Source organism: Hemicordylus capensis, chromosome 9 (genome assembly GCF_027244095.1).
Source record: "Hemicordylus capensis ecotype Gifberg chromosome 9, rHemCap1.1.pri, whole genome shotgun sequence".
NCBI lineage: Eukaryota > Metazoa > Chordata > Lepidosauria > Squamata > Cordylidae > Hemicordylus > Hemicordylus capensis.
The window spans coordinates 29,490,584-29,518,090 of NC_069665.1; the positions used below are offsets into that span (position 1 = coordinate 29,490,584).

The window sequence follows — 27,507 nt, forward strand, 5'->3', positions numbered from 1 at the left end:
GTGAGCACTGGAAGAGATTCTCCTCAGGGGATGGAGCTTCTCTGGGTAGAGCATCTAGGTTCCAAGTTCCCTCTCTGGCAGCATCCCCAAGAGAGAGCTGAGAGAGACTCCTGCCTGCAACCTTGGAGAAGCCGCTGCCAGTCTGTGTAGACAATACTGAGCTAGATGGACCAAGGGTCTGACTCAGTATATGGCAGCTTCCTATGTTCCTAGAAGCCTTCTGCTGAAGCTGTAACCTACCAGGCATGTGAGTCCTGGCACATGAGGAAGATGATAGAAATGTTGGGCCATAGGGTACAAGGAAACAATGCTGAAGATACTAGGAGAATAATTTTGCAAGCAAACACACACCAATGTTGGCAAGATCTTGAGGAAATCTAGCATCCCTATTGGATGAAGACCTAGTTGAGTCTGAGGACAGACAAGCAACTTTAGGGATACACTTAAAGATTAAACGACCTACCCATGCCATGGTTGAAATAAGTAATGGCAAAAAGTATTTATTTTTAAACATTATGGATCATTTTTTTCACAAAGCTCAAAAGCAGTGGAAAACCAAAAAGGCACAATAACGTTCAATATTAAGCAATAAAATATAAAAATTAAAGCAGAACTAGAACTATTCAGTACAAAAGTATAAACCAATTGAAATCAGCACAGTTTGAAAAATCCTAAGAGCAAAAGGAAGACTTCCTCAGCAAATCAGCAAGAGCATTCAAAACACATACTGCATTGACAGACTGGATTTAAAACCAAAGATTTGCACTGGCAAATAGATAATGCCAGGTCATCTATAGTCCAGGAACCTGCATGTGTTTCTTTTTAAAACTTTATTTGTATCCTGCCCTCCCTTCACAAAACTGAGGGCATGGATGACTTCCACTCTCACAACAATCCTGTGAGGTAGGTTAGGCTGAGAGGCAGACAGTGACTGGTCCAAGTTCTCCCAGTGAATTTCATGGTGGAGTGGGGATTTGAACCCAGCTCTCCCTGTTCAAAGTCCAACATTCTATCTGTCACATCCACACTAGCTCTCAGATTTTACATTTGTTGCTGAATCCTTTCCAGCCTAGTAACAAAGCTTTTGTTCCAATCCACGAGTACCAAACTCTTCACTGTTGCTCGGAGAAAGATACTTTGCATATGCTCAGGGGTTCTCAAGCATTATTTCATGTGGTCCGAGGCTAGGCCCTGGCAACCAGAACAAGTTCCAATCAAAGCGCTGACTCTAATAAAAGGTGCATGCACCATAGTTAGTGCTGAAGAAATACAAGGTTCCAAATTTCTCATGGCTTCTCCAACCAATAGCAGCATAGGCAAGACTGGCATCTCAAAGTAGAGAGTCTTTGAGATGTTTTAGATCAGGAACTGCTTCTCCACCAAGGTCTTCTCAGCCAAATTTCTTCTTCCCAACACGTTACGCAGCACCTGAACAAGCTGAAACCAAAAGGAGTTTAACACAGAAACTGGTATTCTGCAGGACAACAGAATGAGTCAGTGCTACTCCCCCATTTAAGGTACGATTTCTCCTCCCACGTTGGCCGAATAAATGCAGACATATTTTAAGATGCAGAAAACCAGCCAGAATGAACAGCGAGATCAGAGCATAGAGGTGTTTAAAGAACAATGCCACCTAAGTTTACTGCACGTCACCATCAATCAACTTCTCATACCTAAACTGATTGGCAGGAGCTTCTCCAAGGTTTCTGGCCAGAGTCTCTCTCAGTCCTACTAGGAGATGAACTTGGGATGCATTCTCTTTCACTGAGCTATAGCATCATCCCCTCAAGAGAATATCTTCTAGTGTAGGTCACATGTAGTCACCCACATGGGTCACATGTAGTCACCCATCCAAATGCAAGCCAAGGCAGTCCCAGCTTAGCAAAGGGGACAATTCATGCTTGCTGCCTCTCCCCCAGTAGATAGTAGTAGTAGTAGTAGTAGTAGTAGTAGTAGTAGTAGAAGACTACTGTGGGAAGCAGAACACTGGACTAGATGATCTTTGCTCTGATTCGGCAGGGCTCTTCCTTGGCCACGCTAGCCACATGAAACCTCCACTCACCTTTCGCACCACAAAGGTGACAATAGCCGCCACCACAAAATCCTGCGTTCCCAGATCAACGGCAGAGAAGAGCAGAGTTTCGAAGAGAAGCAGTGCGAGTTCGTGGTTGTAGAAAAGAGTTCTGCTGAACAATGCACGGTCATCTAGGAGGAGGTGAATGCATGTTTAAGACAACCCTCTGCTGCCAAACAGAAGTAATTCCCACAGTAACTTAATTTCTTTGCTTTGGAAATGTTTGCATCCCAAATTGGAGTCTCCGTTATGTTTATTAGCTAGTGCAAGGCAACACCCCAACACAGAAGCCTGGGGGGGGGGGAACCCCAAGTATTACAAATTCCCACAGCAAGTAGAATGTGGAGTGGAATACCATTATAGAGAATGGATATGTCCCCCAGCTCCTGAAATTCCATGTCCATGATCCGCTCCAGGAAAAATTTGTCCTTCACCATGTAGTCCATATCTCTGTACCTCTGGGGGGCACGGGAAGAAAAGAAAAACCACTAAGCGTTTGCTCAAGAGAGGATGAACTCAACGCAGCTCCCATCACATTAGAACAGGGGTAGGGAAGTTGGACTACAACTCCCATTATCCCCAGCCAAACAAATTGTGGCTAGAGATGATGGAAGCTGTAGTGCCAAAAGGTTGCATTCCCCTTCATTAGAACCTTGGGTCCCAGCTGTTGAACTGTGCCCACCTGCATCTCCGATGGCAGAATTTATAAGAATTCACACGTTACAGACAGAGCAGACTGCTTCGGGGGCAGCAAGCAGCCCACACATACAAACCCCGGCAGCAAACATTGGTTTAAAGGCAACCTGATACTCACGTGTTCAAAGAAGGAGACCAGAAAATGGTTCAAGGCATAGTAACTTTTCAGTCTTTGTCCACAAAGGTCAGAACGGACACGTGTTCCTCTTGGAACCTGCTGCAGGAAAAGTTTGAACTTTTTAAAGTTCAGGCTGGTTATCTGGCAAGCCCCAGTAAAGAGGATTAAAAAAATGTATTTGTTTTCAATGAGATCTTTCTTTTGGCCGCAGGGATTTCAGTTCAATTTTCACCTGCTGCTGTGGAGTGCTCACCTCTATGCACAGACACAGTTTTCAATTAGAAGGAGAAGCAAGTGGAGGGAAGGCGGGGAAGATTACAAATAAACTAGCAGTAATTATTTCTTGAAGGAACTGAACAAAAGAAAGCTCAGCTAAGATTAGCTTCTGGTCAAGTAGCAAAAGCCAAAAAACAAACAACAACAAACAGGCTTCAGGAAACTTAAAGACTCACAGTTACTGGGACATAAGCTTTTGCGGGTGAGAACCCAGGCCCACAAGAGATGGCTTCCACACTATTTAAGTCAGAGAATTGTCCACTCAATTTTTAAAAAACAGAGAATCTAGAACACACCACTACCAATCTAGAACACATCAAAAGGAAACTTACAGAGTCTAGAAAACACCATTGCCACTCTCTTATATTCTAGTGTTTTCTGTGTTGTCTTCCTGTCCTTTTCCAGATCGCATTTCGGGTACTTAAAATGCAAATGCAGTGGCAGCCTATTCTAGACTCACTCCCAAAGTGCTGTCGAAGCTTTTCAGGCTACTGTGCTTTTAATTAGCAGCTTCCTTCTCACAGCTTCCGCCCCTAATTGCTTCCTGTTTACCTGGCTGGGGCATTACTGATCCATTGTTCCTTAATTAATCAGTTCTCGCTCCCTATAGTTTCTGCATGCATTCTCCCTGCACCCACCGCCCCATTTCCTTTTCTTTTTTTAAATAGTGGAAGGAAGAAGATTTTAATTAAGGTTGCAGAGGACTTCCCTTCTGAGTAAATATTCTAGAAGGATCTTAGCCATGGGGGAAGAATAATACAGCGCTCTATTAAGCGCTACAAGGAGGCAATGTTTTAATTCTGATCCCAATTGATTGCAGAAAAATGATCTCCCAGCCATACTGAAGGGCCCCAGGGTAGTGGCAACTTTTCAGACCGCAACTTTGCTGCTAGTCTAAGTAATACTTTGCTCAACTAGCCAATGTTCTTGACTAACAATTATTACACTCGAGGTACCATACCTCCATTAAAGACAGAGTTATTCTGTCATACAGCAGCCGCATCCTGTCAGTGAGAAGCACCTCAAACATCTGGATGTCGGAGTTGGCCTCCAGGCCTCTAAGAGGGCAAAGGTTCTCCTGTGGAAAGCACCCATGAAGAGAGTCATCACAGAAAGACACACAGCAAAAATAGCAAAGATCAAGAGTGACGTTTCCTAAGTAGGGTAATACTTCTATTGGGACCAGCTATAATGTCAGGAAGCAGATGCTTTCTGGGAAGCTTCACCACATCTAGTACTTCTTGGCTTATGGCAGAGATTATCAAACTTGGGTTTCCAGATGTTGATGGACTACAATTCCCATCACCTCCAACCTTTGGAGTTGATGAGAGTTGTAGTCCAACGTCAGGGACAGTGTTCCCTGTAACAGAGATTCCCAGACATGGTTGACTTCAACTGCCGGCATCCCCAGCAATGCCCTTTGGCTGGAGATTATGAGAGTTGTAGTCAACAAAATTTGGGAAACTCTGTTACAGGGAATTCTGAACTGGGGACCCAGGCAAGTTGGGATGCTTTCCTATAGCTGGAGAGTCAAAAGGATGGGGAGGAATGGAGAGTGGGAAGACTGGTGAACTCAACACAAACACAAGACTTATATCCTCCCATCCTCCCCTGACATGGGAAAACCCAACCACACAACCGTACTCCTTCCTAGCAGCACAAAGCAGTTGCTAGAAAGAGCAAGGAGGAAATATGGTAGGCACAGGACCCCCAATTACCTCCTCCTTCCTGAGGTAGGAATGCATGGTCTCCATGCTCACATCTGCATGTCCATGGACACTCCTGCCATGGATGTAGAAACCGTAACATCTGTGCATTAAGATGAACACAGAAACCTACAAATGCAGGGAGAGAGAAGTTATAAAGGAAACCCTGATAAGGCTGAGGAGCTGCTGCTTGTCAGCTCAGGAGGTGGAGTGCAGCCTGTTAGGGATGGGATTGCATTAGATTATGCAATGCCCTGCATGAAGGGATGCCTTTAAAGATGATTCAGAAACTGTGACAAGTTCAGAACAGAGTGGCTACGTAAGTAAGTAAATGTATTACGGTCCTTAGACCAGCTTAACATTTAAAATAATACATGTATATGTGACAAAATATTCAAATTGCTAATACAAGCTCTACGAAGTTTGGATGCAACAAAACAAAACTTGGCCACATTTATAGAAGTGACAGATTTAAAATTTGACAGCAAAAAATCCAAGTCAAATTGATCCGTATGGCCAGGATGATTCTTTAAGAGAGGAGCAATAAATTTAATACGAGCATCCCTATAAAACTGACAATACAGAATAACATGAACAACTGACTCTATATCCCGAGCCACAAGGGCAACAACACAATGCATATGGAACTCGTTTCTATTTCCCGTCTAGGAGTGCAGAGGGAAGGGCGTTCAAACGAGCAAAGGTCAATGCTCTCCTAAACTTAGGTAAAAACATATGATCTAAATATTCAGCCGGTTTGTGGCTGAGGTTTTGAAAGCCTATACAGATTCCCCTTGGTAGTCAAGCACACTCCTCCTGTAGATCTATGTCCAATAGTCGTAGCCTAACAAAACATATCGCCTGATCTAAACCCCTCCCTACAAGGTTTTCTTGGGACGTGCCCAGGTGATGCAATTCCGTTTTCAGAGCTATTTCCCATTTAGATGGAGTGGCTAAGTGGGATTGGACGTTGGTCTCCTATCTTGCTGGTGTTGGAACAAGTTCCACGGGCTTCCTGTCCACTTCTTAGGACAATTCAAAGTGCTAGTGCTTACCTGGAAAATCCTACATATTTGGGGACCTACAGACCCAACAGAATGCCTTCCCCCTCACTGGCCTTCCCAGACACTGCTGGATGTCATAGGACAACTGGCCAAGGAAGTATCTGAAGGTCATCCAACATGTCCCATTTTCAAAGGTGGTTTGCCACATTCCAAGCACAATTAATACAATGCTCTTAATGCAGCTCAACCGCGCCCAACACACGTGGGCCACTAAAAGGCCTACACACAATTTGAACTAGTAAGAAAACTCAGCATTTGCCCGGAGAGCAACAGGGCAGAGAACAGCAGAGTTCCAGAGGTCCTGTGGGGATTTTGGCAAATGGCACATAACCACAGTGTTTTTTTTGCTGTGCAGTAGGGATGAGACTCACATTGCTCAAGGAACAGAGATCGACAAACTGCTGGATCTTGTCTTCCACAAACCGCTCATATAACCCAATGGAAACCACCACCTGGAAGAAAGGCATATTGCATTCGCCATGAGACAGTAAGCAAGGACACACAAAGGCTACCTCCATCCTTCTCTGAACATAAGAACCCCCTGCTGGATCAGGCCCAAGGCCTATCCAGTCCAGCATCTTGCTTCTCATAGTGGCCCCTCAGAAGCCTCTGGGAAGCTACACAAGTAGGAGAAAGAGGCACACCCCTCTCTCCTGCTATTGCTCCCCTGCTTACCGTCTCTGAACCTAGAACAGAGCACACAGCCATCATGACTTGTAAGGACTGTTGGCCTCTCAACACCGCACTGCCTGCGGCAACTGCCTACCTTTGCCCCATGAAAGGACCGCCCTGGCCAGTGACATGATTACTGTCACATCTCATTCGACCCCACCCTTGCATTTTTCGTTTTTTCAAGCTCAAGATGATAACCTGCACAATCCCCACTGCCAACCAAACCGAAGCAGCAATCCCAAACCGAAGGATTGGACTCCACGGCGCACGATAGACGTCTGGTCCTGGGTGCAGATTAATGCTGAGATCTCTCGACGCAAGGTTTTTCAACCCCACCACCTAGAAATAAAAAGAGCCCGTATGGTTCCACTTGGATTGAGCATTGTTGGGATTCGGCCCAATTCCTCCTCTGCCATGTCTTCATAGGTTGGCCCTGAGCAAGGCGGATGCTCACTCCCTCTTTATTCCCATTTTACTGATGAAAACACCACACTCACAGGGTTGTCACACGGAGATACATTAAACAGCAGTTTGGAAAATTAAAATGCTATAGCAATGACAGTATAAATATTCCTGGGAGGGTTTTTTCTTAGACCTTAAACTAGACCCCAGTGGAGATGTTGCTATGGTAACATAGTGGCCACTGAACAACCACTTCTGTATGGTCGGGACTCCTTCTTTGCAGGCCAGAATGAGAGTCATGATGCTCGCTGGATGGCCTTTGGGCAAATACCTTCAGCCTAACCTACCTCGCAGGAAGGAAGGTCTCCCATGTCAGAAGCTATGATTTCTAGGAAAGACTGAGCCCAGCACCTCTCAAATTACTTGGTGCCTGGAAGAAGGGGATTAAGAAAGAAGACGGCGGTGACATATTTATATACCACGACTTTTCAACAAGTTCCCAAAGTGGTTTAACACAGAGAAATAAAAATAAATAAAGATGGCTCCCTGTCCCCAAAGGGCTCACAATCTAAAAAGAAACATAAGAGACACAACGGCAACAGCCACTGGAGGGATGCTGTGCTGGGGATGGATAGGGCCAGATGCTCTCTCCCTGCTCAGTACAGAGAATCACTGCTTTAAAAAAGGCGCCTCTTTGCTCAGTTAGCAGGGGGAGAGAAGAACACACTAGAAAAAGAAATCAAGGTCCCTCAGGCAATCTCTGGTCTCCATTTCTCTCTCTCTATTCAAGCTGGTTCCCAAGCGCTGTAGAAGTTTTTGCACACCTTGTGATCTCTACAGAAGGGTTCTGCACACACTGGCTTTGGGCGTCTCGTTCTCAAGGTCCAAAGGTATCACCAGGAGACAGTGGAGGGACTAAAACAGCAGATGCATCCTTCCCTTATGCTCCCACCCACCTCTAGAAGCAGCAGGACAGCAAACAACTGAACCGAAGGGTTCACTTTCCGGTGGGTCTGGATCTCGTTCCACTCATTAGCTATCAGAAAAGTTCTCCAGGCGCTCACAGAGGAAGCAGCCCTCTGATCTCCTCCTGAAGCGGGGAAGAAAAAGGAAAAAAAACCACCATGAAGCAGAAACCGTGGGCTTTATTTGAAGACTCCACACAGGCTTATTGGATTCTTGGCAAAGTGCAAAGCTCAACGCCCTTGGGTTTCCCCGAGCCCTTGCTTATGTTAATTTACCTCTCCCGATATGAGATCGTTACAATCCAAGGCAAGCTGCTTCCTGGAACAGGCGCCTGCTGATTTCCCAGAAGTACCGAGGGCCTTGAAGTGATTTACCAGCGCTAATTAAACAAGCGAGTATCTCACAACAGCTGTGATGTGCTGTAGGTAACACTGCCCTCATTTTTCTGGGGAGTCAGAACTTCTGATCTTCAAAAGCACCCTTTGGCTTTAAGCACACAGCGTTCCACTCTGGAGAGTGCCATGGGGGCCGGATTTGCACAAATTCTTACCCACGGGGTTTACTGCCTTCCCCTATAGCAGGAGGTAGGCTTACCTGAGCTACCAACTCTCTCCCATCATCCACGGCAGCAAAAAAAATTGCAGCTGGGGGTGATGGGAGTTGTAGGAACAACTGGAGAGCCAATGTTGCCTAACCCTGCCCTATAAAGGTAAAGGGTGCCGTCGAGTCAGTGTCGACTCCTGGCGACCACAGAGCCCTGCGGTTGTCTTTGGTAGAATACAGGAGGGGTTGACCACTGGCACCTCCTGCACAGTATGAGATGATGCCTTTCAGCATTTTCCTATATCGCTGCTACCCGATATAGGAGCTTCCCATAATCTGGGAAACATACCAGTGGGGATTCGAACCGGGAACCTCTGGCTTGCTAGTCAAGTCATTTCCCCCACTGCGCCATTAGGTGGCTCCCCTGCCCTATAGTTTTGCTCCAATGATTTTGTATTCCCTTTCCTATGTACTTAGTCCAGGAGGTCCCTTTTCCACCTTTGCAACAACGTTTGCCTTTTACAGTTATTTTGTGCTCTAAAGAAGTAGCCCTTCCATTGTCTTCTTGGAGTGAATGCATCATCACACGGAAGGGAAAAGTCATACAAATAAAGAAAAGTTTTCTGGAAACAAAGGCAAAGAATGACCTGCAGATGCTCTGAACCTTTGCTTCTCCTTTGGCTTCTCCCAGTCTATCAGGAAGATGGAGACTGTTAACTGGGTGATCAGAATATGTATGACGTCCAAGCTCTGGAACAAAAACATCCACAGAGAGGGTTATGTTGCAAGCAAGCGCTTGTGACTGCCGGGTGATGGAAGCTTCATCTAACAAGATTTGGGGACCCGAGGTTTCTCCGAGACACAATGCTAAAGAGTTCTAGCTTTCCAGCTCTCACCTTTAACACAAAAGCACACAAGACAAAAATGATAAAGTTGGTTTCTATTTGGCTCCCAGCAGGCGGTAGAGTCACTTCAACTGCAGACGACTGTTGGCCCTGGGGAGGAAGATTTCAGTGAGGACAAAGCATAAAGATTGCTTCTCCCTCTCAAGGATTCACACTCCATTATCCCCTTTTAATGAGGTACTGACTGCCCTGCTAGAAGACCCAGCAATCTTCTTGTCCACAAGGGACACCCCCGCAAGTTCAGGAACTCTGCCGGCTTCTGGTTTGTCCCAGGATCTCTCTCTTGAAAGAACAGCTGGTGCAGACAGACACACTGTGCAAGGTGCACCACGTCAGATGCCAGCGGGAGAATTCTGAGCCCAAAATGTACACACTGCACACCTGTTTACCTTGAAAACTATGAGCCAATAAATGCCAGTTCCCAGGGCGACAACGAAGAAGACATTTGCCAGAGATCCAGCAAAGAAGGCAAGGAATTTCACCACAATCTGTCAGGGGAAAGTATGGTCTTAAGGGGGAGTAAAATCCCAACAGATGCATGACAAATTATCTTTACCTCTTGCCCTTCAGTGAAGAGGTGCAGGTCCCATATCCATTGGAAAGGGTGCGTTCACATAACCCCACTATTCACATGGACGCATCCCACAGGCAAACAGGCAGAAGCCACATTGTTTTCCACAGTGACAGTACGTACCTGTATGCAATGGCCAAAGCCTAATTTCTCTGGGCCCAGTACAAATTTGTAACACAGTCCTCTATCCTTTCAAAATACCTTGTCTGTTATTTTTTTTTTTTAAATGGGGATGGATCACTGTCCCTTATTTTAAACTCCTAACATAAGAAAAGGACCTGCTGGATCAGGCCAAAGGCCCGTCTAGTCCAACATCTTGCTTCACGCAGTGGTCAGCCAAGTGCATCTGCTTGATCGTTTATACGGATAGCCAGACATCACAGTAGAGTATGCCTGAATCTTAATTATACACATCACAAATGCTTTTTAGACCCTGTCTACCAGGCCTGCACAACATACGCCCGGGGGCCGGATCTTACCCACGGGGACTTTTTTGCTGGCCCCAGGGCTGGCCGAAGGTATCGTGGTGCCTGAGGTGAGGTGCAAAATGCTGCCTTGTCTCATGGACCTGGTGCAAGGGGGGGTCATAAGAAAATAAGAACAGCCCTGCTGGATCAGGCCCAAGGAAGCCCATCTAGTCCAGCATCCTGTTTCACACAGTGGCCCACCAGATGCCTCTGGGGAGCCCACAGGCAGGAGTTGAGGGCATGCCCTCTTAATTTTGAAAAGGGTCAGCCTTTGCAAGCATTGAACCTTTGCAAGCATTGAAAATGCATGGGGGATAGGGAAGAGGAAAGGTTGCTGGGAGCCTCCTCTGACCTTCTCATGCTGCAGGTAACTAGTATTTGCTTTCATTAATATTTGTAATGCAATCATTAATGTGCTGAAAATTTACCTTGGCCCCTGCACACCAAGTCATGGTTGGATCCGGGACCACCAATGTCTTTGACTTGTGCAGCCCTGCTTATACTGTCTCGGGGACTTAGCATCAGTTCTGTATCAGGGTGGCCAGATTTGAGCTATACTACAACTGGACTACAACTCCCATCATCCCCAGCTACGATTTACTGGATTTCTGGGACACTCCACGAGAGACACAGGGAAATAAGATGGCATCCACATTCTCAAGCATGACCTACAATTTAGAGTCAAAGTTCCCCACATGCATATGGCAGCCTGGGTCCCCCCAGTCCTTGCACCCCAATGAAGGTGCCCCTTCATTGCACCCTCAGCATCACCACCACCCTATTCTTGGGCTCTGCCCACCAGCAAACTGTAAGCAAGCCGGAAAATAACCACCATGCATGCTAAATAGGCAAATGAAGGTGATTCTTATGCTGTTCTTTGGACCAAGGAGGACGACGCATGCTCCCATTCCCAGCAGCTCTCATACAAAAGAGAAACATAACTCATACCATAAGATTTAGATTGGGAAGCCGGGAGCGACGAACCCAACTGCTAGTCTCCAGGAGAGCGCAAAGGACAGCAAGAGATCCCAGAACTCCAAGGGAAATCTGTCAAGAGACAGGCATAGAGGAAAGAAACGTGTGTGTGTGTGTGTGTGTGTGTGTGTGTGTGTGTGTGTGTGTGTGTGTGATTCATAGCAGAGCTCAAGCAGGAAATACTTTATTGTTTACGCTTTTTTACGGCTGGCACCTTAAAGGCCAACACGGCCACCCTCCTGGATTCCTCACACAACAGCTACTCACATCTGTAGCTCGCTGGGCTATTCCAAGGCCCTGGATATAAGAGACTGAGAAGGACACCTGAAATAGAACAGTGCGAAGGAAAGTAATGAGGGAAAGAAACCAGGAATGCCAGCTGCAGTCTACGGGCAAGGTCTCCGCTGAGAGCTAGTGTGGTGCAGTGGTTAAAGTGCTAGGCTAGGCTTGGGGAGACCCGGGTTCAAATGCCCACACAGCCATGAACCATGTAAGGTTCTCCAATTTGGGTCCATTACAACTTCCATCTTCCCCATCCACACTGGCACTTGGCAGCCTTATACTGAGGTCAGACCACTGTGCCCAACTTGTCTACTCTGACCAGCAGTGTTTCTCCAAGGTCCTAGGTGGGAAGGGGTCTTTCCCGGCAGCTGCTACCTGGCCCTGTATCTGGAGGTGCCGGGATTTGGACTCGGGACTTCCTGCATGCAACGCAGGCGCTCAGCCGGTGAGCTGTGGCAGGTTTGACCTTGCTTTGCCTGCTCGCCTCCCCTGGGCACACTCCCTGGCATTTCCCTTCTCCTTTGCAGGATGCAGGCCTGGGCACTCCGGCAGGTGAAAACAGCAGACGCTGCTCTCAGCCAGCCCTGACAATATCCCAGCGCAGACTCAGGTCTAATTAACACCTGCTGAAGCAACAGATGCTGGAGGCCTGCAAAGTGGGGGGTGGAGGTGGGAGTGGGGAGCAGCCGCAGCAGGGAGGAGAATTCGAAGGGAAGAATATCCAGCCAGCCTTCTTGTTCCAGCTGCTTGCACAGCGCTCTCTCTCACACAGGGATGGCCAGGGGGCGCCTTTCATGCCACACACACTTGCCTGGGTCTTCCTAGGGCTGCCTCCCTCTGCATAGTTCACTTGCAGCAGGAAAGGGGGGTTGTCTCCAGGGCGACTGGTTGGCAGGTAGATGCTACAGGCCAGGCGGGGAAGGAAGAAAGGTTAACTGGAGGACAACAGCAAGCAATTAAGGGGATGAAACAATGAACCGAAAGGGAGGAGGCGGCAGGTGCTAATTGGGCAGAAGGGAGGCACGGCTGATATATTTGCAATTTTGCAACATGCAGACAGCCAGGTGCTGATGGGCCTAATAGAGACACCTTTGGGATCACGGTAAGAGAGATGTTAACACTGAACAGTCCGTATGAGCAGCAGCTGGAAATTGGGCAGAGCTCCTCCGTTGATTGAATTCCTGACAATGTGTGGGGCTCAGGACCCCTGGGGCTGGTGCCATCCGCTGCCTAGGAAGTCCTTTCTCCATACCCCCACATGTGAGATGGGCTGGTTATGGTCTTCCAGTGGTGCCAGGGTACACTGCACATGCTCAGAGGCACTCTTGATCCACCACCACCACCCCGCAACAGGATCAGAGGACAGCATTAAAGGCTGTCACACTCTGAATCTTTTCCTTGTTTAAAAAAAAAAAGATCACCTGAGGCTCAATTCTGCCGCAAGCGTGACAGATGCTGGGATGTTGGTCAAGTTCTCTTTTCTTCCAGAGAGTCCATCCACGAGAAAGAATCTTCTGAGTGCTCGAGAAGTCAGAGATGCTGACAGAAACATGGGGAGGAACAGGGCTTTAAAGCTGGAGGTTCAGTTTTTGTCCTCTCTAGAGCAAAATGGGATGGAACACCGGAAGCTGCCTTCTACTGAGTCAGACCCTTGGTCCATCTAGCTCAGTACTGTCTACACTGACTGGGAGCAGCTGTCTAAGGTTTCAGGCAGGAATCTCTCTCAGCCAGCCCTACCTGGAGATGCTGCCTGGGGCTGAACCTGGGACCTTCTACATGCCAAAGAAGTACTAGATTCTGGCACTGTTTACACACACACACACACACACACACACACACACACACAGAGAACTGATGCCCTAAGTGATTGCTTAGAGGACGGGACAACCCTGACTTCCCAAGGTTATAATACCAAAGCACCTCTACCAGAAGCGCAGCCCACAGAGAAGGGAAATCTCACCTTGGCCGCTTGTTAGAATTGCAGGATTCTCAACAGGGACCGGCCACAATCGAGCATTGCCCTTCTCATCAGCAAATTGCAAGAACAACTCATAAAATATGGGCTCTGGAACCTTTTGCAGCAGATCTGAGACTTCAAGTGTGCACTAGGACAACACAGATAAGATTAGACACTCACATTTCATTGTGCCATATAGAGTCTGCCAGAGAGGTCTGTTTACACTGCTTTCTCTTAAGTATTTACTCATTAAAAAACCAATCAGGCCTATAATATGGTACGTTTCAGTGTAGAACTGACTAAGGAGGCTGTCCTATGAGCCTTTACTGATAAGTAAACTTCACCGAAGTGATAAAGAGGTCACAGCTGGAACGGATGTCATTTTATCAGCCACCTGTTTCACTGGGCCATCTTTTCTCCCATACTCTAAAATGGCACTGACTCCACCAGAAGTAGTTTTAAAAGAAGAAGCCACCCTACATAAAAGCAGACACTTACAGACTCACTATATACTGTTCCAAACACAAAAGCAGCATCCAAAACACTCTGGCTGTCCGGGCAGAGCTAAGACAAAAGAAAAAGAGTTTTAAAAAACACAGAAGTGACACACAGCCAACATTTCAATTTATAGCACTGCCTGTGTGCTTGCAATTGTGTACCCAAGATGCTACATTTGTACATGTATAACTTGGCCTCCTGGGACGCCCATGAAAGTGCCCAAACTCTGCTAATCGCACACAACCAACACATGCAAATTAGCTCTGGCCCTCTTGCTTACGGTGCATGTTCACTTCACTGTGTGTCTGTCTCCAGTGGGATGATACCAATGAATCAGATTCAAAGTCCTGATTCAAAATAAACAAAATCCTCCTCCAATCGATCCCTCCTCATTAAAAATCAATGGGATTTGTTGCTTCCATGACTTAAAGAGGCTATATAAAAAGTGTTCTTCGTCTCCTAACTGGACCCACTGGAATCCTAGAAGCAGCAGCAACATCAGTACATAGGAAGGACAGAAGGAAGCCAGCTCACCTGTAACACCCCTCCCGTCACATTTTCCCAGCCGAGGAAGTTCCCTTGTGCATCATACTTGATCACCTTTAGGTCGATCTGTGGAGAAAGAGGAAAGACAGTCTTGATATTGCAGGACCCACAGACGTTTCATGAGTTAGGAGAAGGCACTGATTAATTTCTTTTGCTTCTTCTCATTCTGCACCCTCAATCCCCAATACCGGTGTGTTTCCGTCTACTTTTGACTTGCCTTAGAATTCTTCCCAAAAGACACTTGAGGAAAGGTCGTTCCAGTGGTGCCGTACCATAGTGCTGGAAGGTCTTGGCTCCTGGAAAGAAAACTCAGTAGCGTATTCTCACACAGAGACACTCAAAACAAAGGACAGCAGTCATGGAAATGAGCCAGCGTGGTGTAGTGGCTGGCATGTTGGACTAGGGCTGGGGAGACCCAAGTTCAAATCCTCGTCCAGCCATGAAACTCACTGGGTGACTCTGGGCCAGCCCACTTCTCTCTCAGCCTTACCTACCTCACACAGTTGGTGTGTGTGTGTGTGTGTGTGTGTGTGTGTGTGTGTGTGTGTGTGTGTGTACGCGCGCGCGCGCGGCGGGACACAGGGGGCGTAAACATAGCCACATACATCACTCTAGGCTCCTTGGAGGAACAGTAGGATATATATGTAAAAATAAATTAACAATAAGTAAATAAATCAAGAGTTGCAGGCAAGCAGTGAGGGTGGGATTCCCAGATGATATTGACTACAACTCCCATAATCGCCAAGCAAAAACCATTGCAGCTGAGGATTCTGGGAGTTGTAGTCAACAACATCTGGGAATCCCTGTTAGAGGGAAGACTGGTCCCCAGATGTTGCTGGCCTGCAGCTCCCACAATCCACAGCCACAATGGCCATTGTGGCCAGCTGGGGATTTGTCCATTGTGGCTGTGGATTGTGGGAGTTGAAGGCTAACATCATCTGGGGACCCCCAAGTTTGAGAACCCCTGAGTTAAGGCAACCTACACTATCCAAGACAAGAGCTGGTGGAGACAGTCAGGACCAGAACTCGAAGCTCTAAGTTTCCATCTAGTCCTAAGGATACTCACTTAACCTTCTGGTAAAGATCGTATGCCCGGTTTTGCAAAGAGAACGCTTCCAAAATTACCATGTTGGTAAGACGCTGGCAGGCTGTCACGTTGCAGGTGTTCTGGGGAGAAAGAAAGTCCAGGCAGGACATGAAATCAGAGGAATTAGGAATATTCTCTTGCATTGCTTTGGTGGGGGGGGGGGCTGAGAAGATGCCATCTGGTACAGAGGAAGCAGATGTCTGCGAGTCAGACCTTTGGTCCATCCAGTTCTTTACTGTCTACACTGAACGGCAGCAGCTTCTCCGAGGTTGCAGGCAGAGGTCAGTCAGTCAATATTTCGGTCTTTGATAACCACAGGGCTCTGTGGTCGCCAGGAGTAGACACCGACTCGACGGCACACTTTACTTTACATCTAACCTTTAGCAAGCAGAGTGTAACGAACCCGTATTGCAGAGCAACAGAACTTTGCAACTGTCTGTGTGATAGACAAATTCACATCTATAAGCAAAGATTTGATGTAGAATTCGTCTGATCGCCAGATGTTGCTGGACGACAACTCCCATCATCCCCAGCCACAAAGGTCATGGCTGGGGGTGATGGGAGTTGTAGTCCAGCAACATCTGGCGAGCCAAGGTTAAGAAACCCTGCAGTCGAGGGTTGTAAAATCACACGCTGAGTGGAGAAAATGGATAGAGAAAGTTTTTCTCCCATAATGCTAGAATCCAGGGTAATCCAACATGGATAAATTGTAAATTCGGGATAGGGGAAAATTAAGTCTTTTTTCACATATTTGCTACCACAAGATCTAGTGAGGGCCAGTGACTTTAGAAGAATTCATGGACTTCATGAAGAATTCACGGAGCAGGAAAAGTCTATTAGCCACTGTTAGTCCCAATGACCATTAGAAATGCCAGCAAAGGTTTCTCAGCTTAGAAACTAGCCCTGCCTGAAATAGGGAGATCTTGGGTCTGATCCAGCAGGGGTCCTTTGAGGTTATGTCCTTAGAGAGGCTGGTTCCAGCATGGACTGGAGACCATCGTCTTAGACACACACAAGGCCAGGAAAAGGGATCTGAGCAAAAGTCACTTACATTGCAAGCCAGGAAACTGGCGTCGAGAAACATGGACTCCCATAACGTGCTGGGTGGCAAGTTACTCTGTAGAGGAGGAAGACAGAAAGAACAGCCATGTGGATCTGCAATCCTTAGCCAGCTAAGTTTAAAGCAGTCTAGTGGATGGCCCTAATGAAGCCAGAGGATGATACTCAAAGCTCAACATGCCTCGCCCTCTTTCTCCCAAGTTAACCCATTGGGAAGGAGGCCCCGAGCAGGAAAGCAAGCATTCTGCCTCCGCAGCTCAACCCTAGCATGGCATCCCCTCTGCTACTGGGGTCCCATGGGGTGGGGGACACAATCAAAGGGCTTCTAGGGATAGGACAGGAGCCCTCTTGGGCAGCATCAAAGAGAAGATGGAAAGAGACAGACATGAGATTTTAGGGCCTGGAACGAAGCTGCCAGCTGCTGTTTATACTGAGCTTATACAGAAAGCTGCCCTAAAGTCAGACCCTTGGCCCACCTAGCTTGGAACTGCCTACACTGACTGGCAGCATCTCTCCAAAGTTTCAGGCAGGAGTCTCTCCCAGCCCTTGCTGGAGATGCTGCAGGATTTGAACCTGGGGCCTTCTGCATGCAAGTACCCACAAACGCTCTTCTACTGAGCCAGGGTCCCACGCAGCATCTTGGGATGCAAGGGGTATTCTGGAACTAGATGACACCTTCTGCTGACTTATGGGATTGTCCTGCTATCTCCCAGCTACACGCAATGCATTTGGTTTATTTACACTAAGATGCCATAAAGTCTCCAGCAATCTCTTCTTGAAAGGAAGCCAGGATCTAAGTAGCGCGATGCCATTGGAACTTACTAAGAGAAAGAGAGAGAAATGGAGGGACGTGTTCTTACACACTGGAGGCAGTCCACAGGAGACGGATGATTCTCAGTCCCATTCAGTCCAGCTACACAAACACATCTCAGGCCTATGAAGATAAAAGCATGCCGGCAAGCCAAGGATTGAATTAACCAGCTCCCCATTAAACAGCAGCCCCCTCCTGCCCTCGATGTATTTTTTGCATCTTAAAGTTGTCATGTATTAAAGCACAGCCATTGCATTATTTGTTGTTGTAGTTGAAAGTAAAGTTACTAGCCCTCATGAGTGAGTGTCTGCAGATTGACCCAAACACTCCAAAGTGGAAACTTCAGCTGAATTACATAGCTGGAACTTTGAAAAACCCCAAAACACCCGATTCAAAATCTAGCTTATATCCCAACTTGAAAGTTTTTCATAGAAATCGACTGGAATGCTAATGATCCCATATCCTTGCCCCTTCTTGGCAAGTGAATTGCGGGTTGCCACCTCCTTCCCCCAAGCCCCACTGGATAGCCCGTTTGCCACTCACCATCAGGGCTCTTCATCTGTGTCTGTGCGCATGGAACACACTGGCCTGTCTCAATATCAAGAAATGCTTTAGTCCCACATTTTTCTGGTGGGTCAGCTGAATCAGGAAAACTCCCTATAGTTTGAGAGGAGCATGGAAGTGGATCAAGCAGCCAGAGAGAGAGGAAAAAGGAGACTAATAAACATGACATTTTAAGGAAGCCTCTTTACTAGATTACAAAATTCCCTTTGTGGGACAAGGCGCTCGGTAGGGCCTGGGGAAAAGCGGAGGTAGCCTGTTAGTGTGTATAAACCATCCATGGTAACCAAACACTGGTGTGGCTTCTATTACACAAAAGGAGACTGGCCCTGAATGAGTTCCTAGAATGGAACAAAGCAAGACCTCGGCATCTTTCTCAACGGCATGTTTTGATCAATTGTGTGCCATCAATTATAACCGTTATCTGTTCCACCTTGGTCCCCTCACCTCTCTCCAAAACTTGCCAAATAATTTACTCCTGTCATTGACCATGCAGTGGCCTTCCCTAAATCCCTATACTGGCTTCCAGTCCAGCTCTGGATTCCGCACAAGCTTCTCAATCCTGAACCTCAACTCTCCTGTATCCCTTTGCTCTTCTTTTCCGACATATCCCTACCCGAGATTTTCACTCAACCAGCCCCATCACCATCAGCTATCAAAAAAACCCCTCAAACATCTCCACCACCACCCTCTCTCTTGCTTCCCCTTAGTCCTGGAACCACCTCCCAGATCTCTTGCATGATGGCTTCTCTCTTATTTATATTACTTACAGAATTTATTAATCACACTTTTATACCACTTTATACATCTCCAGGCAGTTTATATACTTCCTTTGAATTCTTTCTTCTTAAAATCCCCACCTTTTCCATAAGAATTGTGGACCTAGTTCCCATACTCTACTGTAACTAAAGCTACCGACTCCAACAGTAGCCTTCTCCAAAGACCTCTTGGGCAGAGGCCTTTCCCAGGCTTATCTTATTACATTTTTAGATGGGAACATGGGTCTCTGAAATTCTAGTCAAACACTCTAACCACTACACCACACCGGCTCTGTTATAACTCAAGAGTATCAGGGACTAAAGTTAGGACCATCAACACTGGCCATGTGTGCACACTGCCAATGAGCTACGGGCCGCATAGATATTCTAGCTCCAATCCAGAGAAAGACAGGAGCACTTTTTTCTGGATTGCACCCAGTTTCAGCAAACCATTCCAGCACTTGGGAGAGTGGAGAACTTCCTGTGTTCTTTCGGATTAATTGCCCATCTATTGTGGTTTCCAGAAGGAGGTATTCCATGAGATGAAAGAGTGGGAGGGGGGAAAGTCACATATCCAAACAAGGAGGGTTTAAAAAGAAAATCCTTTGCGTGTCAAAATAGTTTCAGAATAATTGCACAGGTACACAAGTGCTTGGAATGAAATTGACACAGAATTCATTGCAGGGTTTTTAAAAAGGGTTTATTTCACTTCTTTGTTTCCTGAATCCTTTCATCACCAGGACTTGAAATGCTCTCAAATACATGTTTTAAAAAAAACAATACTCCACAAAAAAGATACGAAGTCACATAGTCTCAGTACAACATGGCCAGCTGCCAAACACCCGCACCCAACACACTGGAACGTGGCAGCACGGAACTTGAACAAATTCATCTCTTAGAATAGATAAAGAGTCAAATACAGCATTTTGAACTCCAATGAAATCCACATAATAATTACATGGAGATGACACACTGAAACAGTTGGTTGATAATTATATTATATGGAATCCTAGACTTCTGCTGAGAAATAAGAGATATGCTAGATATTTCTAGTGTTGGAAGAGGATCAGAGCTTGGTAGGAAAAACAGAGGGGAGACCCTCAACATTACACATCAACAAAGATTCAACAGAGCAAAAAAGGACAATGAATTTGCCATTCCAGATGCCCATCTTTTAATTCCAGTCAATGAACCAGCTTCACACTGGAAGTACAAAAGAACTTTTCACAACAGTTAATTCCTTCTGGGAATCAACACTAAGTCAAACAGCATCTCAAGATAAGCAGTCCCTGGAAAACCCAAGGAATACATCCAAGTTTCATGTAGACCACATTCATATCCACTGACCCAGCTTGGAACAGCGAGATTTGGGATCCTAGTAGGTCCCATTTGGCTCCACGATTGGCTTCCTCCTCAAGATTCAACAGTGTAATTAGGAAAAACGTAAATTCACATTAGCACTTTTTTCCCTTTTTTACAAGAGCCCTGGAGGAATTAGAGTATAAACACCACTTGACAATATGCATAGAAGGAGCGTAATATAGTCCCTGCAGCCTTCACAGGGTGGATAAACAATATCGGTTTCTCCGGATGTGTACTGAATCAGCAAGTGCAGTTAGGAGTAAAAAGGAAACTCATGCAAAAGCCTGCTCAAACCAACGCCCACTCCCTGTAAGGGTCGATTCTCACTCGGTCCATGGGAGAGAATTAAAGTATTGCAGCATTTTGTCCGTCCTTGAAGTGGCTGGCAGAAGAGCTATCTGCTGTGGGTACAGAGGGCAGTTTGGCACGTGATTGCTCAACATGCTGTTGAAGGGTGTGTGTTTATGCGCACAACTGGTGCTGGAGGAAGAGTCACCTCTTTGCCATGGGCACAACAGAGGGAACACACAGAGGAGTGATTTACCAGAGGCAACCTGGTCCTTCAAGTCAGCTCCTGGGTCCCTACAGATGCAAGTTCTTCCACACCCCGACCAATAAAGGAGGAAAAGTCGAGGAATGTTTACACTAGGCAGCCTCAAATCTGTATCCGACATGTATTTCTCATTTTGTAATTTTGCAACTCTTGTTTTCTATAGGACTTACTTCGCAGCAAAGGGGCAGGACTCCTCTGCCATGTAATATTGATTGGTATTATTTCCTACTTCAAGGTTGGGAATAACGGGTGGGTTGTCTTCCATACCGTACTGCAAACAGGATAAAGCAGATACTCTCTTCCTGCAGAGCAGAAATCCCTCTCTTTCTTGCTTATATCCTATTATGAATGGACTATCAGCCTTGCCCAGAGACCAAAAGTGTCACTTCCAGCATGGACTGGAAGAAGGTCCATGAGGCGGTGGGAATCACACCACAGACACACACAATATTGTGTGCTGCTTCCCCACTAAACACTCCCTTCTTTCCAATACTGCAAGGTCTTCTAGCAAATAGAAACCACCAGCCCGCTAGGAATAAATGTGCATTCCTGTGCTAAACTGTCTGCAAGAAAGGAAGGATTACTTTGCACCGGGGATGCACTGCAATATTACAGAGCGTACTCAGCAAGACCAGATGCACTCCAGAGGGTCAAGTATCTGCCTCTTCAGATACTAGAAGGATTAGGAGGCTGCATTAAAGGAACGCCATAAAGTTTCTTACAGACCTTACAAGGCTGACTTGCACAATCTAAGGGCTGGCAAATGATGCCCCCCTGGCAAATTAGGAGTACCGCTTCCTGGATTTCAAGACAGAGACCAAAGGACAAACAAAACCCAAGCCAGAAGGTAGTGCCAATTTTCTCTGGCTGACACGACCCTCCTTACCTGCCACTTTCATCTCTGAGCTGAATCAGCTCAGGAAAGCAGCAGGGAGGGAAAACAGGGAGCCGCCCAATGAAGACCGGGTCCTCCTCGCTGCGTTCACATTTCCTCCCTCCCAGGTATTACCGATGGGATTCTGGAACAGGGGAAAGATGCAGGGAGGGTGCATCAGCGGTCCGGTGATCAGGCTCCCCAGGTTGGGGCTTAGACCACTGCTCAAAGTAGCCTAGTGGTTGCTGACCAAACGGAAGTCCTCTTGGAAAACAGACTCTCACAGGAAAAGACACAACACAACAGCGGGAAGGTTGGAAAGCTAAAACACAGAGGAGTAATTGCTTGAATAGAGCATTCGCACATAAGCCTTGAGAACGCAAAGCTGCAAGGAGTATCTTGAGCCTGAGTGAATGGAGAGGGGGATGTTCTGCACTCAGGATAGACAGGCTAAGAGTCTGCTTTCTGCTTACTTTGCAACTGGAAAGGCAGGTCCCTGAGGCAGCAATTAATCTCATTCTCCTGCACAATGGCTTTTTCTTTTTTAAAGGAAAGTGATCCTGGCAGGATCCCTGTAGGTTGCTAAGGGGGGGATGAAGGGAACTCCCCTTCTCTGTCAAATCTACTACTTAGCCTGGAAAGGTGCTTCTGTGCCTTAGAGCCCAGCCCAGTGGGAAGAATTTGGCCAGAAGGTGCTGCTTCTTTCACTGGGGCAACACCACACAGTAGGAAGAGCAGTTTGTTTGTGAAGCCATGGTTAACAAGTCACTACCAGCTCAGGCGTCTGCCTTCATGAATGTGACCACTTGTTTGTTTGTTTGTTTTGCAGTGGGTCACTCTGGCCAATCACAATCATTTCCACCACGCCTATCAACCAGATTCAAACATGAGGGAAAGCATCCAGAGTCCCATCTGTCTGCAACGGAAAACGTGAAGTGTGCCTTTCCATGGATCAGAGAGTAACCAGAGCAGCATTGTTAACCCGAAATACAGCAAGGAGCCTTTTCCAAACCTGCTCTTGGCACCCTCTCCTGGGCACGAAAGAAGCAGCAGGCATATGGAAACTGAACCGACAGGAAAGAGGAAGGGGGGGTGGGGGGCTTTGCAGTTCCTGAAAAAACAACGCACAAGCAATCACAGCAGCAGATTAGCCCTTCAGTCGCCAACGCTCCCCCCTCAAAGGCAATCAACAGCTGAGAAAACAGAAATGCACTGTACACGGCTACAGATTTGCTGGGGGCAAGAAACCAATTGTAGCCCAGGATTGCTGCACTTCAGATCACCTGCCGGTTCTTAAAGGCTGCCAAGAGTTTACCCAAGGACCACATCTGCATATGACCCTTTTTATTTTTGCAGGGCCAATTCATCACAAATTGGGGCTGATGAAGCAATCTTGTGAACACCCAAAAAAGCAAGTGCCCGGAGCATATTGCACCACATCCTCTGGAAAACATTTGGAAAGCAAATGGTTACCAGGAGGCACCAAATTCAGCGGCCTCCCTGGGCACGATCACCCAGAACACGTCAACTCATGTTTGTTTTCTAATTTAAAAGTGTCACGTGAAGAAGGGTTGGATTCTCACAAAGCCTGGCACAGATGACACACAATCACCTTCTCCAGGACAAGGTGGAGGGGATTATAGTGGATCCCAAGAGGTTTTTTTTTACCCCTGCTGGTCATCTTTTATTTAACAAGAACATGAGAAGTGGCCACAACCCACAGCAATTTCCTGCAAATGACCACCCAGAACAACAGCAAAGGCTCCAGAAGATCCGTACACAAAAAAGAGAAACTCAATACTATGCTGAATTAACACTGCCAAATATATGGCCAGGCACTCCAAGACCTTTCTTCCCTCCACTGTTTTCTAGGGAGGATCCACTTGATCCTAAGTGCCTGGCGAAAAGTTCGTTGTGATTTCAGAACTCCTTGCATCACACCCACACTACAGGAACAGTGCCGTTAATGCCTTACTTTGCGCCTCTTTCCTGCCTGCAGCCTGCTAGGCAATTCTGTACCTGCCTCCTTGTCTGTGGGGCCTCTAGGAGGCCTTTTGGATGTTCATCCTTCCAGAGCCATAAAAGCAACAAGGGAGGCTGCATTCCACACACCCCCTGCACATCTTTCCTTTCAAACCTTCCAGTCAATCGCTGCTAAACTGTGTTGGGAACTAGCGAGAAATGTTTAGCAGCAATGCCAAGGGAAGGGGAGGCATCTCAAAAGCTCAGCCTTCTTCCTCTGCGAATACACCAGATTCTCCCATCACTCACTTCTCCTCTGCCTTATATTGCAGAAGATCTCCTCGACCACTATCAAGTCAGTCAGTCAGTGTGAAAAGGCTTTAGGGAAGGAGGCAGCAGAACAGGGTGGACGTCTTCGACTGCCGGGCGCCTACATCTACGGCTGCACAGCGCAGAACTATACGACTGGATGATGGTCATGCAGGTTTATTGCAGTGTTGGTTGGTTTTTGTTTCTTTTTTTGAAAGCCCAACTTAAGTTTCAGGTAGACTCGGAGACGGGCTGGCGGCCCTTTCACCTTCACTGGCTTCGTCTTTCGGTTCCTGGATGCAGCAGGCAGGACACGTTGCTATTCAGTGGCCATCTGCTCAATGTGATCACTCAGGAGCTTGAGTTGCTCTGCAAATGAAGAGAAGGTGGACTGACAGTTCTGTTAATTCACAGTAATCTCATTTCAAATCGCTTTCCATGAAAAGAAAAGGGGGGGGGGAACCAACCAGCTCACAACTCCCTTCTATCAGAGACTGGTATAATAAAACACAGCACATGTTAATAATAGATAAGATAGTGTCTCAATTTAAAGCGATGTCTGCTCCTAAATATTTTGATAACTTTCTGGAAAGGTGGGTGCTCCTCTTAATCTGTAAATTGTGTACAGTCTAGGACTCTTCTACCTCAACGCAAAGGTTCCCTATCTTAAGTCAGACCCTTGATTCCTATTGCTCAGTATGGTCTACACTGACTGGCAGCAGCTTCCCAAGGTTTCAGGCAGGTGTCTTCCCCAGCCCTGTCTGGAGATGCTGCCAGGGATTTGAACCTGGGACCTTCTGCGTGCAAGCAGATGCTGTACCCACTGAACTACTGCCTAAGGAGAATCTCTCACTGCGCTCACATGTAGTCGCCCATCCAAATGTAAACCAAGGCAAGCCCTGATTAGGAAAGGGGACAATTCATGTTCGCTACTGCAAGACCGGCTCTCCCCTTCATAAAGAAATAAAGATGTTTTGGGTTTTTTTAAAAAAAAGGAGACTATGAGATTGCAGATGATTTGTCTAGCTGGTGAGAGAGATCATAAGGTCACATAGAAGTAGCAATGGAGAAAAATGCACTTTTCCAGGTTACCAGAAACTATTTTCTCAGCCCCAAGGATGAGGAAAGCCACAAGACACTGTGCAGAAAGAGAAGAGAAGCGAGTCTATTATAAAGGAGAGGAGAGCTGGTCTTGTGGTAACAATCATGACTTGTCCCCTCAGCTAAGCAGGGTCCACCATGGTTGCATTTGGATGGAAGACTAGAAGTGTGAGCACTGGAAGAGATTCCCCTCAGGGGATGGAGCCACTACTCTGGGAAGAGCATCAGAAGGTCCCAAGTCCCCTCCCTGGCAACATCTCCAAGATAGGGCTGAGAGAGACTCCTGCATGCAACCTTAGAGAAGCCGCTGCCAGTCTGTGAAGACAATACTGAGCTAGACAGACCAATGGTCTGACTCAGTATATGGCAGCTTCCTATGTTCCTATGTAAAGCACAGCAGCGTGCTGACTTTGCAGTACTACTAAACAGCAGAAAATTGAGTCCAACCAAATCTGGTTCATTATTATGTCTTTACCACAAGGGGGTGCCATTTTCCGGGTTTTTCCCCCTAGTCTCAAGCACCAAAATGTTTGGGACAGTTAGGCTGGTAGTAGTTAAAGCAGGACTGAACAACTGCAGCCCTCCTGCAGATGTTGGACTCCAGCTCCTATCACCCCCAACTACTGGTCACTGTGGCTAGGGATTATGGGAGTTGAAGTCCAGCAACAGCCAGAGAGCCGAACATAGGAAGCCGCCATATACTGAGTCAGACCCTTGGTCCATCTAGCTCAGTATCGTCTTCACAGACTGGCAGCAGCTTCTCCAAGGTTGCAGGCAGGAATCTCTCTCAGCCCTATCTTGGAGATGCTGCCAGGGAGGGAACTTGGAACCTTCTGCCAGTCAAAGGGTCACCGAGGACTCATTCTCGGCAAGGAAATGTCCCAACAAGCTTGCCTGTGTGTGTGTGTGCGTGCGTGTGCTTACCCTCATCCAGGTTGCCGATTACAGCCTGCTTCTTTAAGAAGTCATTGCAGAGCTTCTTGTTCAGCCCAAAAGCCAACATGTTGTGAGTGAAGGTGCTGGTGAGAAAACAGGCATAAGAGCATCGTAAGAATGTGCTTTGCTGGACCGAACCCCATACCTGAGTGTGTGATCTGGCTGCTCCTTTTTAGACATTCTAATACCACCCAGGCATTGACAAGAGTTCATTCCAGAACATCAGCACACTAGTCCTCAGTAATCCCTGCAACAATCCTGTCAGGTGGGCCAGTGTTAGCACCCTCATGACGAGGACCCAAGTTGAAGTACGGTGTTTGTTCAAGAGACCTAGTGAGTTCATGGCAAAGGGGGGATTTGAAAAAAAGACCTTCTTGATTAATACCTCAGTTTCTTAGCTTTGCAGCGGCTAGTTTCCAGCTTAAGGAACCTACTTTAGTTTTGATTTCCATTTGGACTAGAAAACTGTTATCCACCAGTTGGAGCAAGGTGCAAAATTGGTGTCTCAGGGGAGTCCGTTCTGCAGCCCCTAAGCCACAATCTGAGTCACTGCAGATCAGGGACTCAAAGGAGAAAACTCCAAGGCAGGCCAGCAGAGCCGCACAAATACATGCTCAAAAGCCACCAAGTCATATACCCATTTTACAGGTCAGGGAAACTGAGGCTGAGAAAGACGCCATTAGCAAAAAAGATTTCCGTCGTTTACTTGCAATTTTACTTGACATTGTTGGACTGGGAACCAGAAGCCACTGCTGAGCTACAGCAAATTACTCTGAGATTTTAAATTTCTTTTAAAGACATTGCCAAGTTTTTAATTCGTTTATTTTTGAAATTTCTCTACCACCCATCCAAGGGCATTAGGGTGGTGTACAAAATAAGGATATGAAGATAAAACTACACTCAAACACAATAAAAGCAGCAGTAAAGCAACAACAAAACAGTATTTATTTATGTTACAAGAATTTCCAACAAGATTGAAACTGACCACAGAAGTCCAGAAGCTGATCCCCATCTACCTTCTGACTGTCTCTGTCTTAGGTACTGCACACCACACCAGCTCTGAATTTGAGTTGGCGACTACCAACACCATCTGGTGCCAGTGAGTTCCACAAACTTACAAATGCCAGAGGGGAACATACAAAGCTGTTTGCGGGCAGGGAAAACTTTGCCATACAGGCCAACTTGTATACTTACCCCAGCTGTCCAAAGGTGATATTCTCATTAAACCTCAGGCTATCATCCCGCTCTTCTTGGGTCATGTGGCACCATTTCTCCCTGCAAATACATTAAAATATCTTGTGCACAGGAAATGACTATGGATGCATTTGTGTTTATCCAGTGTCTGCCCAAATGGTGGAATGGATGGAAGCAGGGTGGGACTGGGATAAAGTATTCATACTTCACCACCTCCTGTTC

At 46.8% G+C, this 27,507-nt stretch overlaps 2 protein-coding genes across 5 annotated transcripts in view; both read right to left on the reverse strand.

Annotated features, from left to right (window-relative positions):
- Positions 1-469: 469 nt before the first annotated feature.
- Positions 470-14,780, reverse strand: LOC128334168 (meckelin-like). The gene is made up of 19 exons (XM_053270511.1): positions 14,707-14,780; positions 14,173-14,238; positions 13,678-13,822; positions 13,139-13,256; positions 12,529-12,619; positions 11,703-11,759; positions 11,409-11,507; positions 9,812-9,910; positions 9,414-9,512; positions 9,165-9,267; positions 7,965-8,098; positions 6,805-6,945; positions 6,306-6,386; positions 4,883-4,999; positions 4,126-4,242; positions 2,889-2,987; positions 2,430-2,532; positions 2,063-2,205; positions 470-1,437 (listed from the first exon to the last, which is right to left on the reverse strand). Exons 7-19 carry the CDS (start codon positions 11,409-11,411, stop codon positions 1,357-1,359), a joined length of 1,320 nt encoding a protein of 439 aa, XP_053126486.1. The 5' UTR covers positions 11,412-11,507; positions 11,703-11,759; positions 12,529-12,619; positions 13,139-13,256; positions 13,678-13,822; positions 14,173-14,238; positions 14,707-14,780; the 3' UTR covers positions 470-1,356.
- A 4,892-nt stretch (positions 14,781-19,672) lies between these two features.
- KIAA0513 (KIAA0513 ortholog) overlaps positions 19,673-27,507 on the reverse strand; it is a 53,332-nt gene continuing 45,497 nt past the window's right edge. For all 4 annotated transcript variants that reach the window (XM_053271098.1, XM_053271095.1, XM_053271096.1 and 1 more), the window contains 3 exons: positions 27,286-27,366; positions 26,080-26,174; positions 19,673-24,423 (listed from right to left, as the gene is read on the reverse strand). In XM_053271098.1, the coding sequence (XP_053127073.1) occupies positions 24,374-24,423; positions 26,080-26,174; positions 27,286-27,366 (226 nt within the window). In that variant the 3' untranslated portion in view covers positions 19,673-24,373. The remainder of the gene's footprint in view (positions 24,424-26,079; positions 26,175-27,285; positions 27,367-27,507) is intronic.